The sequence below is a fragment of the Alternaria ventricosa genome (genome assembly GCF_023758065.1).
Source record: "Alternaria ventricosa strain BMP 2768 chromosome Unknown scaffold_40, whole genome shotgun sequence".
Lineage (NCBI taxonomy): Eukaryota > Fungi > Ascomycota > Dothideomycetes > Pleosporales > Pleosporaceae > Alternaria > Alternaria ventricosa.
In genome coordinates this window covers 65,874-81,394 of record NW_026055720.1, presented here as the reverse complement: position 1 = coordinate 81,394, position 15,521 = coordinate 65,874, and the positions used below count along the sequence as shown (strand labels likewise).

Here is a 15,521-nt window from a genome sequence, read left to right as displayed (position 1 = left end):
CCATTTACATCAAGCTGGGTTAGAGACAAGCTACTACGGCAGCTGAGATTGTAAGGTCAAATTTTTCGACCTGCCGACAAGCACCCTATTGACGCATCCGGCAGGCGTCCAAACCATCGCACATCCTATCTCTCTCAAACTCAGCATCCTCGTATCTAATCTTCCAAACCGCGCCGGAATACTACCCAGCTAGGGGTATAGTTCCTTGTCCTGATGCCTGAGGTTAGGCCTCCTTCGGCACACGTTTGGATTTCTGCCAGTTCTAACGCAAAAAATCCAGCACGACCGAACCAACAATGGCACGTATGAATACATCGACTGGCATACTTTCGAAACGGTTGATTACGATCGGCTCATGTCATGGAAGGCTGGGTCTGGCCGTATAAGTGTGGGCGTAAGAGAAGTCACTTCTCAGAACACGGACAAGGACACAGAGGACATACTTCTACCTAGTGGGCAGGGTGTAGTTGTGGACAAGACGATGTTCAAATTGGTTCGAAAAATTTAGCCAGGATAAGCTTCTTCGTGTACCTTCCGACCCATCTCGAAACTCAGCATGATTTCCAACTTACTATCTTCGTCGCTGCCCTCAGCGCTGGGAGAGGACAAGTTTACGGCATTGGTACATGTTCGTATTCCCTTTCCCTTCTCTTCCTTTCTTCGATTACTGGCTTCCATAGCTGTGAAAAGGTAGTCACCCAGCATGTCCCTCAAGCCTTCGACCGACCTTACTTGAGAAATGGCGTTCCCGACCCGTGAATCTAGCCACACCTCCAACAAGAAGTCTTCCCCAAGCTGATACGCAAGATGCAGGCGCACGGCGTCAGTAAATGTAATCTGTCCCATGTCCTCTTCATGACGCCTCATGCGACTCGCCTTCATACCTTCGAAAAGATAGCGCCCAAGGATACTCTCCAGCTGGGCCATCACAGACATTAAGGCCACTTTCATGCCACTTGCTTTCGCCGGGCTGTCTCGGGGCCTCATGTCACCCTCGTTCACGCAGGTGAGCTGCTTCAACAAGCGAAGATGATCAAGGCATGGGGAAAGCCAAGCCTGTCGCTCCATCTCTGGAATGCAGTGGGTTGCAAGGTACATTGCGTTCTCTGTACGCAATTAGTATTATATACATGGGAGAAATCAACATACCAAAAGCAGCTACTGCACGTCCGGCGGCAAAGTTTGGTACCCGGCTTTCGTCAACTACAGCCAGTCCATCGCTCACTGCAGCTTCTTCCAATGTACCATCTTTCTGATTAACCTCTTGAAGTATTGCCGGCATTTCATATTCCCCAAATAGCTTAACAGCACCAGGTACACCAAATTTTATAGCGTACAACCGAAGACTGGGACGTAAGATCTCGTTATTATCCTTGTTCGCGACCATGGTTTCGACTAGGTTGTCGAGTATAGCCCATTTGGTGTGAGCCACCTGATTCTGGGATAAAGCGATCGCGCATAGTAGGAAATAAACGGGACTTATTTCAAGTACCCTGTCGAGAAAGATCTGTTGTTTTTTGGGCTTGTCAGGCAACCCGGTCTTCGCTAGAAGAGCCACGGCTTTTTTAAGACGCGCGGATTGTGGACGACGCAATGTTTCTTCAAACTTCAATTCCCTCGCCGTTTCCATAATTCGTTTCCAGCCTCTGGCACAATCCTGTAACCCGGAGCATCTTTTCTGCGTTCGCTGAGACATGGTTTGTAAGCAATCAAAAAACGAAAGAAAATGTGCGAAAATTGCGCAGCAAAACGTGGAGGAAATCGCGCAGTGAAGTACTCAGAAGGCGACACAGCCCCGCCTTGACGCGCCGCCAAGGCTGGCGCTTTCAACCTATAGGAAGGGTAGGCTTGTTTCATCGAAGATTTCACATCATGTTTCCACTTATACACCTATCTGTGTACATTGTTACGAGAGCGGCTTCTACCCTCGGCCCTACTTGGCATCGACAATGCATGTAGACCCACGCAAAGCAGCTCTTTAAAGCATCTCTTGGTTTCCATGAAAGCATTCAACGAAGAGAAAGCTCTAGCTGTGTATGGCTGCACTAAGCTAATCGAGCGGCGCTAGCGAACGTCCCCACTTACGTAGCGAACGGCGATAGCGTGGAGGATAACGTGGAGAGTAAGATGGAGAATAGCGTGGAGAACAACGCGGCGAAACGCAGGAGAAAATGCTGACGAAAACGCGAAGAAAACTGCACGTTCGACGCTGCATCGAAGTGAAGCCCGCTAAATGTCATTTTCGTTTACATTTCTCTCTTCATCTTGACGGACTGCGTGTATTCGTGCTCCCTGCTGCAGGAATGCCGAAGTTGCTTCTACAGTCATGCTCGACAGTTCCAGGGAGCCGGCAGGCATGACGCATGGAGGAGTCTTCTAAGACACATATATAAGGTCGTCGACCAAATGCGAGTTCTCCATCTTCTACCATATCCTCGAAGCTACTCCTCGATCAAATTACACTATCCTACGAAGTATCGGTCGCCCATCGCCCTTCTTCCAAGCACAATTCGCTCAGCACGCTTCTTCCACGACCAACATATCTTTGACCATCTCCCTTGAGGTGATCCAGCATACAATACCGCTATCTTCCAATAGTAGAAGTGAAACATTCACTGTCGAGCCAGCGCATATTTACGTTGAGAAACAACTTCTTCCATCTACTATGTCTGAACTTGACAAACACGTGGAGTCCTTTATGTCCAACACTTCCAATACAAAAACAGGCTGGCAGGCGAACAATTCTCCAGCAAACAGCCCCAGTGCATCCAGCACTCAGCCCAATCCCTCCACCTCGTATATCGGTACCCACCCCGTCAATAGAAGACCGTGGAATGGCAATGACCAAGCCCAGCGCACCACTTCAACAGGTAGTAGTATCAATAGCGACTACCAAGCCAGAGACAACGCCTTAAACGATCAAAATAGCACGCCGCCCTTTGCAATGACGACGATGGAATATACAGATGACCTCACTGTTCGAGGGCTTCATGAGGCCTTCCACACCGATGCGTCGCAGCGTCCTAGAGGATCTTCCACACGTGCGAGTTCTATAACGCGCCAAATGACTGCCAGGGAAAGACAAGAGCTTGGTTTACAGCCTGACAATTCCTAATTAGAAAGTGCTTCCAACAACAATTAACCTACGACTTCGGAGCCTGACGGTGTCGATTTTTTCGAAACTCCCTCTTCTGAAGTCCCACTAGTTGCTATCAGGAACGCTCCGGTCACACTGGGTAGGTCTCAGATAGATGCCTTCACCCCGTTCGATGCCCTACAGCCTGGTCCTCCACAGGAGAACGGTTCCGGATCCCTCAGAGTTCCTCAAGCGGCAGACGCTACTGCCTTTTGCTTCCATGGAAGTGAATTACAATCGTATCCTATGCGCCGTTCGGCGCCGTCTAGCGGAACGGCCGCACTTTCCAGTCATCCTCTTGGGGAAGCAAGCGACGCAGCCACCATATTCAACGCTACCCATCCCGTCAACGAAACATCTACTGATCAAAGCCCTTCATATTCCCTGGGAGATTTAGAGTTGCGAAGCGACGACTCCAATGCAGCTGGGGGCGTATATGCTACTGTCTATTCTGAGGCTGACTCTACCCATCGACAAACCGAAAACAGCAATGGAGATGTTACTGAAAATGGTCATGGAAGAATTCAGGCCAGTCCAGGCACACCAACGAATACTCCACTTTCGGTCAACGTGAGCGAACTGCGATTGGGCCCGGTGAGCAGGGAGTCACATACCGAGCTTGCGCTTTTCAGCCAATACAGCGAAGACGAGCCAAGCCAAGCTGCTCCAGACGAAGACAGTACAGCAAGCAGTTCCGCAATCCTAGTAAGGCGCCGTAATCTTGTTATTCGGTTTGGGAATTTACTCGCCAACCATAGTGATGGACGAGCACCAGCCCGCCTAAACACCCCGTTGCAGCTGCAGACTACAGATTTACAGCCGCCGTTCGACCTTTCCAGTCACCATTTAGATAGAGCGGCTAGCAACTCCAGTCTAGTCCACGGTAGTACGCCCGATAATAGCACTCGCGACAGCACACCCAGAGACGACGGGCGTCCGACACGCTTGAGCAATTACTTGCCAGGAGCATCTCCACCAAGCGAGGATATAGAAACATGGGCTAGTGAGCCTATCGTTCCTCCTGACAACGCTATTCACGATAGAGCAAACAACACCTTGACTAACGCGCAAGCGAACTCAACAGATGTCGATAATGTTATGCGTAACGCTACTCCTCAGGAGAGGGAAATATTAGGGTTGGACGAGTTCCATGGCCGTTAGGATTGAGTTCGACAATTTCAGAGGCAGTTGAGGTTCCGGTTGAAGGTCATGCGCGGGCAGAGTACGTGCGGATGGGTGGGATGTTGGTTGAAGAAGCCTGAGTGACGTGAGAATAATGCGAATGAAGAGGCACTCCTTTTATGTTTGCGTTCGTTTGGGTGTATAGCTAGCGATCTGATTCATCTAAACATGTGAGCCATCGACAATGATGTGGTGAGGCTGGCTGCTCTCTGCCTTAATGAGACATGGGTGAAGGCTTCTCACATGACTAAACCAAATAAGCGAACATGTCCAAACTGGATCAGGTTCTCATTGGCCACAAGCACATGTAATTATTGGTTTCTTTTCCAAGTGAGAAAGTGCACCTGTTCGTTTAATTTTAGAAAGCTTTCGATCGATAGCCTCGCCTTTCTCTAACCCTCTCTTCAGAGCTTGTTGAAGGGCATAGACAGGAACGCTCCGTGATGTATGGCCTGATGCGCACTGCTCTTCAGCAGAAAATCAAAAACCGCTACCACAGTCTGTGTCCATCGCCCCTAAGCTGCCCTGGTACGGTGGTGCAACGAGATAGCGTCAATGTCAGGGGCCAGCCAAAGGCTTTAACACCTACCACCAGCAGAGGCATGGCCCAAGATGGGGTCAAACGTAAGCGCCAAGGTGACTGATTTCTGACCATAGCACGCTCGATGACGTGTAAAGAAGCTAGAAAGCTGATTTTGGCGCATCGGCGGCCAATTACCACCTTCTGCATGGCGTATCGGGACATGTACTATCAAGCGAGGCGGAGAACGTTCCGTCTAATGCCCACAAAATGGCCTTTCATGTTATATGGACCTGTCTTGGGCCCAGCGAACGTGCTGCTAACGTTGCTCGTAAGATAGAAAAACCGGAGGCTGAGCGGGGTAACATTAATGCTAAGTATCGCATTATACGGGAGAAGTTAGTCTAGAAAACCTAACACACTAATTACAGTAGTCCACGGGCAAAGGAAGATAGAAGTCTAAGTTGGTGCTCAATTGAGGACCTTGAGAGGCCTCGAAAGCAGGAGCCGGAAACCAGATTTGTACCCAAGTTCTGGGGGCCGAAAACGTACTCCAGGCTGCAGAGCGCCATGGTGGCGTGCAAAGAACCTAGAAGCAGGAGCAAAGCACTCGACCACAGAAAAAGCAAACCCTAATCCATCTGACGTACTATATGTATTATAGCAACCAGATCCCGATTTTAGTTCACACAGACTAGACTAGATAAATCGGCTAGCTAGGTCTCTAAGGAAGCGGCATAATTATAACTTACTAGCAGCAATTACAGCCACTAGCACGCGCAATAGCACGAAGTGACTTTGCAGTGCAATAGCTGCTTAATTGTTGTCGCAACTACATAGTGTCGGCTATCTATAGGTGCTTTAGGAGTTTAGTTACTAATTTTCTATCTTCTAGCCGCTATCTAAGTATTAAGCGTATAAAATTAAGAAATAATTCCTTTTTCTCTCCTTTAAGCACTAAGACTCTTTTCTTAAGTAAGATTTTAGGAATAGTTATACTCTTAGAGCTACTTATCTAGTATTCTATTAAACTTAGTAGAGTCTATATTAGAATAATTTTAATAACTAACCTTACTTATTAAAGACCTTCTTTGTTATATAGTTGCTTTGTATATATTTAAGTAGAGGCATTCTAAAGTATATAATTATTTTAGAAATATAATATATCTCTAATAAGTTACTCTTATTATTATAGGCGTTAAATAGATACTTATCTTTAAATAAGTTCTATACCTAATTAAGAGTAAGTTATTAAAACTTCCTTATAATAGTATTAAATACTTACTAATATAGTAATACTCTAAATATCTACCTTAGAGCCTTACTCTATCTTAAAAATTATCTCTAGTATATAGTATAGCTTAAGCTAAATTAAGCTAGAGTAGAAATCTTCTATCTGCGCTTCTCTAAAGTTATAGAGAACTAGTTAGCGCTAAAGATTACTTATAAAATAGAAAAGCTTACAGAAACTATAAATAGTATGTGTATTATTAATTACTTTAAATAGTAATAGGTTCTCTGCTTTAGCTTTTTTAAAGTTTTCTAGAATAGTATTATTATCTATAGTTAGCATAATATTTCTAGGATTAATATTTAACTTATTAGTTAATTTAATTATATTGCGTTATCTTGCTGTACTAGTATATACAACCTTAGCCTTATTGTGTAAGAATAATAGCGCCTTTAGTATATTAGCTAGCGTATACTTTAGAAGTAGAATATTAAGCTTATATACTAAGTTATAATACTAGAGCTGTTAAATAGTTATATATATAGGTAGATAAATAAAGTATAAATATTTACTAGTTAAACTATTAAGCTTAAATTTACTATACAGTCTATAGATATATACTTAACTACAATGCTATAATTGCAAAGAACTAATATACTTATAAAAATCTAGCTCTTAATTAAGCTATAGAGTTATTTTAGCATCTTAGGTATAAATCTTAATAGTAACAAAGCTAGCATCTTATTCTCTTTATATAGATAATTAGAGTTTAGAGGATAAGTAGAGGTAAAGAACGCTAAATATACTAGATATCCTAACACAGCTAGACTGTAGAGTATATACTATAACTAAGTTTTTCTATAACTTTAAAGCTAGAATTAAGAATCTTACTAAGTTGTACTAGATAAAACTAACTATAGCTATACTACAGAAGGCGCTTCTTCTTAAAGAGCTTACTAGCATTTGTTTTTATACTCTAGAAGCGTAAAATTTTAAAAATATAAAAGGGAAATTTAAAGTAAGTACATGCGCGTTAACAAAATCTTAGCATAGTGTAGAGACACTATATTATTATAGAAAGTTAGTGTAACAGTCCAAAGGCATGTTAGCCGCACTAATGCCTAGCATAGTTAATAACGCGTCTGTGCTCATCAATCAATTAGCCAGCGGCAACAACGACGCTAGCAAAGCAGGGTTCTGTCCCACCATCACGCGGACTCCGCTCGTTACGCGCCAACTATTCTTAAACTCCTCCAATAGTCGGACTCAGAGCACACGCGCGTCAACCTCTCACCCCACAATGTCTCATTCTGACTTGGCGTCACTTCTTCATAGCCACATTCGGGATGTGACTGAAGTTGCTTGAGCGAATGACGGAGGATAGAGTGACGCTCTTGCTATTTTAGCAAGTATTGGATTCTGCTTGGAGTGAAGCTTCAAACTGTTGCGGCACAGCATCAAGAGCTCAGTGTTGCGAAGTCTAAGAACTGAGAGTATAAGAGCAGAGGCTCCCTTCCATCAATCATGCCTATTCTCATCAATCAACATTCATTATCAACTTCGACGGCAATTAAGTTTCAACGCGTCGTTCATGGTAATATTATCCTTACATCCCGCAGAACATGTGACTTGCCTTATAATAGCTTCACTATATCAGAGTCAAAGATGCCTGAAAAGCATTCAAGCCAGCAATAATTGAGGTCACTCAAGTGTATATACCTATCGTCCGTCAAGTCTTATTCATATCAATTACAGCACCACTAGCCTTCCCAAGTCACACGTGCTCTCTTTTTCCTGCATCGTATACAGTCCAAAAGCTGATGTCCGCCGTCACTTTCCTCCTTCACTCTCTTTAGAATGCTTCCTTTTCGACATCTCTGCATCTGATCTTTCGTTTTGCCGATGTCGTTTCTCAAGTCATCTTTTAGCTCTTCTAGGCTTTCTATAACGTATTTGATGCTGTTCGCCGTCTCCTCTGCGCCTTTCTTTAATTGGATGAGGTGTAAGTCGACCTGAGTGACTATCAATAGCACCCTTTCTATCGCAACACACTCGGTCAATCGGGGCCTAAGACTGTTCGAGAAGACATACCAAGCTCAGACTGTTGGGATGAATCAGCTGTACGACGTGGTTGGCCTTTCGCAAGCCCTTTGTCCACTCTGTCATCCTGAGCATCCTTTTTGCATTCTGGTGCTGACTTTGAAGAGTGAGAAGCCGATCGAACAGAATGCGGGCTGTACTCTGTCTCAGCCGCTCTAATTGACTCGTCTGAATCATTTGCCGTGAACTAGTATACTCAGCAATAGATCGCATCAGTCTAGCATCGATATACACACCATGTCTTGGTATAACGTCGGATCTTCGATGGTGTCTTGAGAATTCATCTTGAGGAAGCAGAGGCGCTTATAGGGTTTGAAAGGGAGAGTACTCTAGGAAGTGGAGTGATTAATCTCAGAGACTCAAGGCAAGAGGCCCTTTTATATTCCGCTTTTTTACTGCTCAGCTGATTTCCAGCATTACCCGCACCCCGGGTTTCGGTTTCAGAGAAGTAATGGACATGTTACCTTGCTTGCCCGTTCGTGTACGCCCTGCGATAGCGCAAGGTACTCAGGGCTGTGCAACGTCAGCCCCTCTCACTCCTCTCATGGACAAGATCTATGCAGCACTGCCTAATTCCTTGAACTTATGGTTTCCTCCGTGTTAGTTTCCTACCGCTTTGTAAGCCTGAACCCTTGTTAATTGCTTCATAGACTTTGAAGACTTCACCAACCGGTGACTGCTGTTTCCTTGCGTATAGAAATTGTACGGGCCTATCCGATGTTGAAAATTATGCCACTCAAGCAATTGGCCATGGCAATTCCCTTCTGCAGCAGTCAATGGACAGCGCCAGCTGCGCCACTACCGGACATCATGATGCCGCCGGCGCTCCAGTTTGGCAGTAGGAAACCCGGTAACATTCCTGGTTCGCTGTATCCCCTGGCATTGCAGGAGCAGCGGTTTCCAAATTTCATTAAAGCTTATAGGAAACGCGGCCAGCCCAGCTACGGATTCATGCGGCATTACTATATGCGGCTTCAAGGGGAGGCTGTCTTCCCAGCGGGTGGGGTGGAGTCAGGCGCAACGCAGGTGAGGCACCGCAGTACACTGCACAGCCTTTCCCGTTCTTTCACTCCTATGAACAATCATACCAGGTAGCCCTAAGACATCAGTTATGCCTCGTTCATGCGATACGCCTGTTGGTGCCGGGCCTCGAACACTTACAGTGAACATGCTCGGCAAGTGAGGCATATCGATCTCCGAATCTAGTATATGAGTGGTTGTCTTCCCATACGGAGGCTGTACAAAACCTCTCCTTTCGATATGACTTCGTTCCTTATCAGCTTTACTCCTTGCTTTTCTATTGGGCTCCTGCTGAGCGTGGTGCTCATATATCGCGATGTCCAGCCTCACAAACCGAACAGGATGAACGAGAGGTTAGGGCACCCCTACTTCTGGGAGAGAATTCTGTCTGCTCTCCTCGACACTTGTTAAGCAGGTTTTTCAATAGCTGGCATAACTGCAATTGGATTCGTGCTTCGCTCGAAAGGCGAGATGTATTGGGTAGACATAGCTGTACGATGCAACCTCCAGCTTCTCGCCGGCACAAATGTAAGAAAATCCAAGTAAACTCTTTGGACTTGCTAAATTATAGGATAACCAGCTCGCCCGGATCCTACGTGTTTTGATGTTTCCCCGCTGGGCCGTATGGTTGGCATACATGGGCACCATCTTGACGGCGCCGAATATCGTTTATCCTCTGAGGTAAGAAATGCGACTTCAACTTTCCTATTCTTCTAAGCAAAACAGGAGCAGCAATACTTACTCTGCCTACGACTCGGAACCACTCTATCTCCTTGCAGTAGCATCACTCCTATCCTCAGCGATTTCACGTGGTCGGCTAGAAGATCATGAGAGTTCAGGGTCGGAACAAGACAGCTCGGGATACAAGCGATTGCTAACCGTTTTCGTCATCACAAACGCAATTGCGGGGTCATGCCAGCTGTGTGGAGCCATCGTTATTTACAGTATATCGCTCGCCGGGAGTGAGATGGAAACTAGCGTATGCCAGAGAATTTATCTCGTAGGTCTTGATCATCGTCGTTGCGCAAACTAACCGCGGACAGGCTTGTACAGTGTCACAGCTGCTGTGTCCTCTCGCTTTCTGCTTAGCTGCAGTTAAGCGCCGAATCATTAAACCTTTCAAAGCTCTAACGCGCAAAGTACAATTAACAAACATAGGTGATTGCAATATTAAGGGTGCAATAAGATTAGACAGCCTATAGAACGTTGCGAATTTCACACGAAGACAGGCGCATGAGCTTGGGAAGGCCTTTACAGTCGACCTGGCCGAATGATATGAATTTTGGCTTGATCTCAGCCCGGTTCCTTTTTGACATCAGTAACGGGCTATGAAAGCGTTCAGAAATGGAAGGGGGAAGGAAGGAGGAGGGGTTGGCAGAGATCACACCGAGCTTTGATGGAAGAGTACTACAAGGCCTACCGCGTCGGCGTAATTCAATGTGGAACCAACAATCACCCTTGGAACCTACCTAGTTCATGCGTCTTACCCTAAGAGTGGCGGTGTTGTATGATATCGGAACAGATTCGTGCATAAACTCTACACTGTTCGAGGGAAGAGACTCCATCACTCACACGCTATGGCGTTAAGACATTCACGTCGATGACGGCTGTCTGCCTTGTGGATCAGACTCGCCGAGCCTTTAATTCGACCAAGAAACACCATCGCAAACTGCGCATTGACATCGACCGGCACGAGCGGAGCAGCTTGATGTGATAATGCGGTTGGACGCTGGTATCCAGACCTTATAGATGTTTGTCCCTTCAGTTCCTATCAGCCATCCCTATAAGCGCTTTGTCGAACCTCCTCAGACCTTATCAGGTGTATCGAAAGGGACCAGCCCTTCAACACGTGGGGCGACAGTAGACAAGGCTGTCGTAGTAGCACCAATAGTAGCATACTAGGTGTTTGTGAGGTAGTTCGCGTGAGAGATAATGCTGTTTAGCTTAAGAGTACGTTAATGCAGAATATTACAGAGATTATTAGATAGTAATAGGCTAGCTAGAAAGCCTATTAATAGCCTTAAGTATGCGTAATATAAACTATAATACTAAATAGAGTGTTTAGGCTCTATTATTATATTTTACGTTACTATGCTATAGCTAGATAGCTACTACTGTATTTAGTAGACGTATTATATTAAGTAGCCTACTTATAAATTTTACTATCTATGCTAGCTAAAGCAGTAATAGCAGCTCTATAAGTACTATACTAACGTAGAAAACGCGTAATAGCCTGTAGAGACTATTACAGCTATTAGTAGTTATATTTCTAGTCTTTTATAATAATAATTCTAAAAATTAATTTCTCGCTGCTTATTGTGTTTTCGTTATCGAGGATACTCGAGCCGTGCTAAGCTTCTATACTCGCTTAGTCATCTATTTAAATTTGCGCAAATTACTTGATTTCGATCCTTAGCAACGTCTGTTAATTAACCGCAACGCCCCACCTATCCTAAAATTACTTAAGGTAGCTTGATACACCCCGAAATTCACATGATCGTTCGTCCGGTCCGTGTTCTACAAGCTACGAGGATGATCTCCACGCTTGTTGGGCAGAGTGGTCGCGAGTATAACCTCCAAAAAGTGCTCCAACGGCACCCCAAGAAGCCTGAACTTAGCGTTTGCCTTGCGCTGTGAGTTCCGCAACTTCCGCGTATCTATCAGAATGGGTCAAACTGACCGCTTTTTCCCAGCTGTGACAAGACACCCTACGTCGTGAAGCCCGTCTCAGAGTTCATCTTAGAGCATCTGCAAGAGTTTCGAGCCGAGTTTGAAGGTCATCCCCGTCTTCGCATTCATGTGGACAGGATCGAAAAAGAGAACATTCTCGTTTACGAATACTTCAAATCAGATTTGCTCGCATTGGTAGAGAATTACCCTCCGCTTCCGTTGATAGCGAGGAAAAAGATACTGAATGAGATCGGAAAAATACTTACTGAAATGCATGAGAAGAATTGGATTCACCTGGGTACAAAACTACCTGCATGGCCTGGCTTCGACAAAAGTTTTACTAATTTCTCTATAGACGTGAAACCGGACAATATCTTCCTCAATTGGTACGTGGACCCAAGCGACGAATTTCACTTGAAGAGAGTAGTCTTAGGCGACATAGACTGCGCTTTGAAATTAAAAGGCGAGAAACTACTAAACTATAAGATTGGAAACGTTATGTGGCGTAGCCCGGAAGGACATCTGGGAAGAGGCGTAGGAAAGCCTTCTGAAGTCTTCTCTTTTGCTCTCTTGGTAAGTCTTGTACTCATTAAGACCTGCACAAGCTTATTGACTGCCCAATCTGGTGTCTCTACGTCATCACGGGGGTGCAGTCATTGCACTTCGACTTCGCGGAGCTTGACACTGAGCCTGAGGTGGTGGTTTTGTTTAAACTACTTTCGAATTTCGGCCCGCTACCGGGTGAACTTATAAAGCATTTCGATGATGCCAACGCTGGTGAGTTTCTGACCGACTTATGGCAGGTAGTGAAGGAGAACGACGGGAATGGGAATTTTGCGGATTGGACAGAGGACGTGTTTCCTAACCTCACGGACGAAGCAAAGAGGCTGATCTTAAGGATGACCAATCTCGATCCGGCCAAGAGGGCAACGATGTCAGAGATCGTCAAGGATAGTTATTGGGTCGAAGATGACAAGTCTTGAGTGACAGTTGGCGTGTTAGGTTCACCGTGTTAGAATTGAAGCATAGCATTGCGGTGGCTTCTTAAAAAGCTTATCTGGTCATAACAGCCCCCGTTCCTTTCCTTGTTTTGCTTCTATGTAACACCTTTCCATCATAGCATCAACGAAAAAACTCAAACTGTGACTCCAGACCCTTCAAGCTCCTCTCATTGTCAAGAGTGCCTTGCTGCTCGACATGCTATTCTATCCTGAGCTCGCTGGTCCGGAAGAGTGGATTTAAGGATAAACATGCTTGGTCGTGATATGGTTGCCCTGGGAATCTTCGAAGACAGTGGTGAAGTGAGACTTGCTGTCGCTTTCGCTTGGATGCTCTTTTTCTCTGAGATTCGTTGTTAGTTCTGTTAAGCACAATGATAATAGGAATTTCTCACGCTAAGATCGCAACAGCAGCACCGGCAGGGACGTCATTAACCCTCTTTCAAGCATCGCAAAACTGGTCTTGCACGCTCTGCGCCAAGAAGCTACGCTCCCAAGTGAAAGTCTTGGTGGCATACTTGACTTGGATGGCTTTACCGCCTGCAGTAATAGTCTTGATCACTTTGCTAGAAATGACTTTGTTGTAGGACATGTTGCGAAGAGGATAAGTCGTCTTGATTTGCGGATGTGGTGTCCAGTTACTAGTCTGTATTGTGTCTTTTATGCAGCTTGATTCAACATACGTTCGTTGCTATCTCTTTTACATAACTGACAACAAGACCCAGAAAGCACCTATTACCAAAATTACTGCGCTATTCGTCACCAGCGACAAGGCGTGACTGAGGCACAGTCATCGGCGCCGAAGATCCATTAGTTCTAATGTACTCAAAATAGCCACTACAAGCAGACAGTCAGCGTAACGCTGGAAGTATATTTACCAGCAATACATTTCGTTGATCAAACGGCGTGAGGCTAACGAAGCTGCAAGAAGAGCTTGGTGATCACCTTTAAGCGCTCGGTCCGGAGTGAATAAGCTCGGGCATAAACGGAGTACTTTCTGGCCACATGGTTTCCGGTCACCCCACCCAAAGTATCCAACCAACACCTGCCTCGCCAGAGGCCTTAACTCCAAGTCAGCAGGCACCAGTAATACGTTTCATACACTAGGAGATACCTCCTAATAGGTCGCTAACTACTCTATATAACAAATATAGTTACAGCGTTATTAGTCAGTATGCAACCACGTGACTATAGATAGTACCTTTGGGCTTACGAAAGATCGGACACAGGCACAGTATGTATATATGTTAGTAGTGAGACGCGTCCAACTTTCTCTACTTTAAATGCTTCTAGCTCTACAGCGCATAGGCTGCGCGACTTCGGTTTTCTATAAGAGATTCTATTTATTTGACTAAAGTTACACCTATTTTAAAAAACTCGAAGTTAGTAAGACGCTTTATGATAAAACGGGAATTTTAAGGTTACTATTAGTGCATCCCACGCTATAACCCCGTCGTCTCAATTTGCCCCTGCGTCATCGGGAGGCCCATAATTACTTCTACCACAGAATGGACATGCAAAATAAAAATGCCTTCATTCCCCCGAATCGAAATCGAAATAGTCCTCCGTCTCAACCAGCCACCCCCCTCAAAGCAGGAACAGAAACAGTGCGAACAAGGACGTCTAGATGCATCATTCTCTGCTTAACAAATTCGCCCCGCTGACTTCGTAGGGAAACGTACTTAAGAAGCCAGGGAATGGAGGACAGAGAATGATACAACTACTTGAGACGAAACCCCTCCTGCCACCCGAAGGCGTCTACCTCGCATAATGATCGAAGCCGATGTTCCAGATTACGACTTCGACATCCGGCCAGATAGCCAATGCCGGCTCTCCACTCCATCTTTTAACCCAGATTACCAGAGTTGTCAACAATCAAGCTCATCAAGCTAAGCTAACGTAATATAGTAATAATTAGGCCTAAAAAAGCTAGCCTACTACTATATCGCGTTAGCTCGGCTTGATGAGCTTGATTGTTGACAACTCTGCAGATTACAAACGACTGTTCGGAAGATATGTATATGTTCCCAATGGCCGAGTCATATGTCCATATTTCACAATAGAGTTCAAAAAAGATAACAACACCATTGAGCCAGGTCGGAATCAGGTGGGGGTTGCTGTAACTCTCGCCTTGTTCGTACTTCTTTTAATCCAATGCTGTACAGCCCATCTCCCATTCTCATTAGAATACAACTTCCAAGTAGGACACTCAGTGGGCCTAGGCAGATTCTTCACCTCATAATCCTTATCGTCGAAATATCGTTGACTTTAATTATTGTCATAAACCGCGCCTTCCCTCCATCAGCGGACGAAATTCTGTCAGCGCATACCAACATACGATTTAATAGTGTTTTACCCTAATCAGCAGAGTTCGCAACAAGCAAGTAACTTGCAAGCCTTGCTTGCTTAACTTAGTGCTAAGCCAAGTCAAGCAAGTCAAGTTCGTCTACATAAAATACCTAAGCAAGTCAAGTTTAGATCCAAAACTTGCTTGGTAAACATGAATAACTTGGCAGCCCATGCGAACTAGCTATATATAGTAATAAATAGGCCCGTGAATCTACATTATAATAGAGCTTTCGTGTTGTGGTTATTTGTTTGGCTAAACTTAGTCAGCTTACGCGTCCTGGCGCGTAGTTATGTGAACTGATAGTGTTCTACTCT

At 45.1% G+C, this 15,521-nt stretch overlaps 1 protein-coding gene across 1 annotated transcript; it reads left to right on the top strand.

Annotated features, from left to right (window-relative positions):
- Positions 1-11,682: 11,682 nt before the first annotated feature.
- Positions 11,683-12,842, top strand: J4E93_011000 (uncharacterized protein; the record flags this gene model as incomplete). Its single annotated transcript, XM_049348875.1, has 5 exons — positions 11,683-11,822; positions 11,883-12,157; positions 12,215-12,245; positions 12,369-12,432; positions 12,663-12,842. The coding sequence occupies 5 exons, from the start codon at positions 11,683-11,685 to the stop codon at positions 12,840-12,842; spliced, it is 690 nt and encodes a 229-aa protein (XP_049193966.1).
- Between the last annotated feature and the right edge of the window lie 2,679 nt (positions 12,843-15,521).